The 2643-nt window shown below is 36.6% G+C and overlaps 1 protein-coding gene across 1 annotated transcript; it reads left to right on the top strand.

Moving 5' to 3' along the window:
- The first annotated feature begins 1588 nt into the window (after positions 1–1588).
- LOC113332935 lies at positions 1589–2107 on the top strand. Its single transcript, XM_026579431.1, has one exon. It carries the CDS (start codon positions 1589–1591, stop codon positions 2105–2107), a length of 519 nt encoding a protein of 172 aa, XP_026435216.1.
- The last annotated feature ends 536 nt before the right edge of the window (positions 2108–2643 follow it).

Raw genomic sequence — 2643 nt, 5'->3', positions numbered from 1 at the left:
GCACCCAAGTCAAATCCCATGTAATACTGACTTGGCGGCATACAAATGACTATATATAGACACACCTATTTGTACCACTATACATATTGTATGCACATAACAAACTGACTTTAGGAAAAAAAAATACAAATATTATTTTGTAAAATATATAGTAGTAGAAAAACAATGCAAGTGGTACATGCAGAAAGTGTGAACAACATTTGTGGTACTTTAACCGATGGTGTGAGGCTTGGCATTATTAGCTGGCTTTGCCCATCAACACCATGGTTAATTATTGTATGGCCGATTGGCCCTTCGGTCTAGCATTTGCTAAGAAAAGAGAACTCTAAAAGAAATTATAGTGTAGTCATATGTATTCTTTTCAATTGGTCTATTTGTAATAATTTTTTTTTTGGTAGTTATGTTATCAACTTTGATTTGTAACTGGAATGCAATCATTATGAGTGTGTAATTTCTTTTGCTTGTGGTTTTGTTTTGTATCTTGCTCGCCTGAATCTTTGTGAAAAAAACAGAAAAAACAGTGGTGATTGGCCTGTCTCCTAGGGATGCACATGGGCCGGTACAGTCCGGATTTCTTATGAACCCGGTACGTGTACCTGCTACTGACCGGTACCATCATCTGAGTACCTGGACCTGTACCTGTACTTGGAAGACCGGTCCAGTATAAGACTGGTACCGGATTTTTACCTACTGCAGTCATGAGAAAATACCCAGTTGTCATGCATCATAACACCAGTCCATTGCATTCAAAACTTAAAATTACGGCTTACTCTGACCAAGACTCCACTTTTGGCTCCGTCGATGGAGCGTATGAAGTTCCTGGAATGTATATAGACCAAAGAGGGAATACAGAGTTAGAAATAGGAATTATAGTACCATTGAAATAAGGGGCACCTGTGAAAACATCTCTATTGACTAACCATTTCTTTCTTTTTTTTATAAGAAAAGAAGCCAAGAAGCTTCACCAATTACATACTACGAATAAAAGTTCCGTCTCCAGTGGTTACAGTATGATCCCCATTGATCTGCTGTAATAGACTGTTGATTTCAGATCCTTCCCATTGTTTTGGATATTACAAGCCGCATCAAAGTTTGCTAAATTTAAAGCTATATAGTTTTGAATAGAGTTTGTGGTGCTCCAAATTACTATCTCAAAATAATTCTCCCTTTCCTTTGGTTGAAACCTTCTTTCAATTTGCTCAGCATGGATATTTCTAGTCAGTTTTATTAGATTGCAGGAATTTGATTCAATCTCCATTCCGCTCTCTAGCTCCGCAGTCCAGTTGTATGTCTTCAATTTTTCTTTCAATCTCTATGATGCTTCCTTGAAGATGCCCGATGCTTCTTGCACCGGTGCTGCCGTGCCACAAGGGGAAGAAAAATACTACTATTTAAGTGTAAAATCACCAAGGTTTAAGCAAGGTGTAATATCCTTATCAAGGTTGTTCCGGCACTACAATTTCCGACGCGGATTGAAAATCAGAAACTCCCTATCTTTTTTACTTTCTTCCCGTCTCTTCGACATTCTCATCAAGGGAAACCATAATCTTTCATAAAATTTCCTGAAACCCTAAATTTAAAATCCAAAATGGCGTTAAGGATTTCACTAATTTCCCCCAAATTCAATAGAAAACCCTCAAATATCCAAACCGAACTATCCCTCTTACCACCACCAAACCCTATGAACAGAAGAAGCACATTCCAAGTTTCTTGCAGCAAGAAAAAAATCAGTGATGCAGAGATTGCAATCGATTTAGCAACAGAGATTGCAAGAATAAAGATCCCTGCAATACAGAGAAAAGAAGCCATGAATAAAAGCAAGGAGCTTTTATTTGGAGAGTTTTGTCAGTACCTAAGTCAGAAACCAGAAGAAGTGGAACAGAAATGGAGAGATATGGATGAAACAGAGAAGATGGGTTTAGTGAAAGGGTTTGTTTCTGAATGGAGTTTATCATTTCATCCTTTATCTTCAAGGTCTGTTAAAGACATGCTGGAAGAACACTTGAAAAAACAAGTAGAAAACCCTTCTGTTAGTTTATCATCTTCTCCTTCTCTAATGTTTCCTAGTTTGAAGAAAATTCTGGGCATGACCCAAAACGGTATGTAGATTTCACATTTAATCGTTGGGTTTTTTAGTTTTTGTTACGAGTTGAGTTCAATTTGGAGTTTTGATATGTTTTTCGATGATAAAAATTGGATAGTTAGAGGTCTGTAAAAGATAAGTTAGATTTTATGATCAAACATTCAGGGTAAGACGGATAGGAGAAGCCTATTCATTTGAGTTCAGAGAAAACTGTTAGGTGAAAATTTTGGTCTTGCAAATTACTTGAAACGTTCTAGTATACATAAGTAGCTTATATTGTTTAGAGTTTTACTGCCTTAGAGAATGATCAGTAGGAAATGCAGCACTAAAAATATAGATGCAATTGTTGTTACATTCAACCATGTAGGTAAAAGATTAATTAGATTAGAGTGACCTACTGGTTTGAATTCAGAGTTCGGACTATATTATAGGTGAAATCCTTCTTTAATTCGTCTTGCGAGTGCAAACTTGATCCTGGAAACTATTTGGCTTCGTTCTTATGCCCATGAGTTGCTTATTTGTTTAGAATCCAGATATGGGTATATAAGAATATAGTGTCC

This window comes from Papaver somniferum, unplaced genomic scaffold (assembly GCF_003573695.1).
Source record: "Papaver somniferum cultivar HN1 unplaced genomic scaffold, ASM357369v1 unplaced-scaffold_132, whole genome shotgun sequence".
Taxonomy (NCBI): Eukaryota; Viridiplantae; Streptophyta; class Magnoliopsida; order Ranunculales; family Papaveraceae; genus Papaver; species Papaver somniferum.
The sequence above is the reverse complement of the archived record's forward strand: the minus strand, read 5'-3'. Positions and strand labels throughout refer to the sequence as shown.

Coding starts and splice junctions, on each gene's coding strand:
- LOC113332935 (XM_026579431.1), top strand. CDS start 1,589: ATGGCGTTAAGGATTTCACTAATTTCCCCCAAATTCAATAGAAAACCC.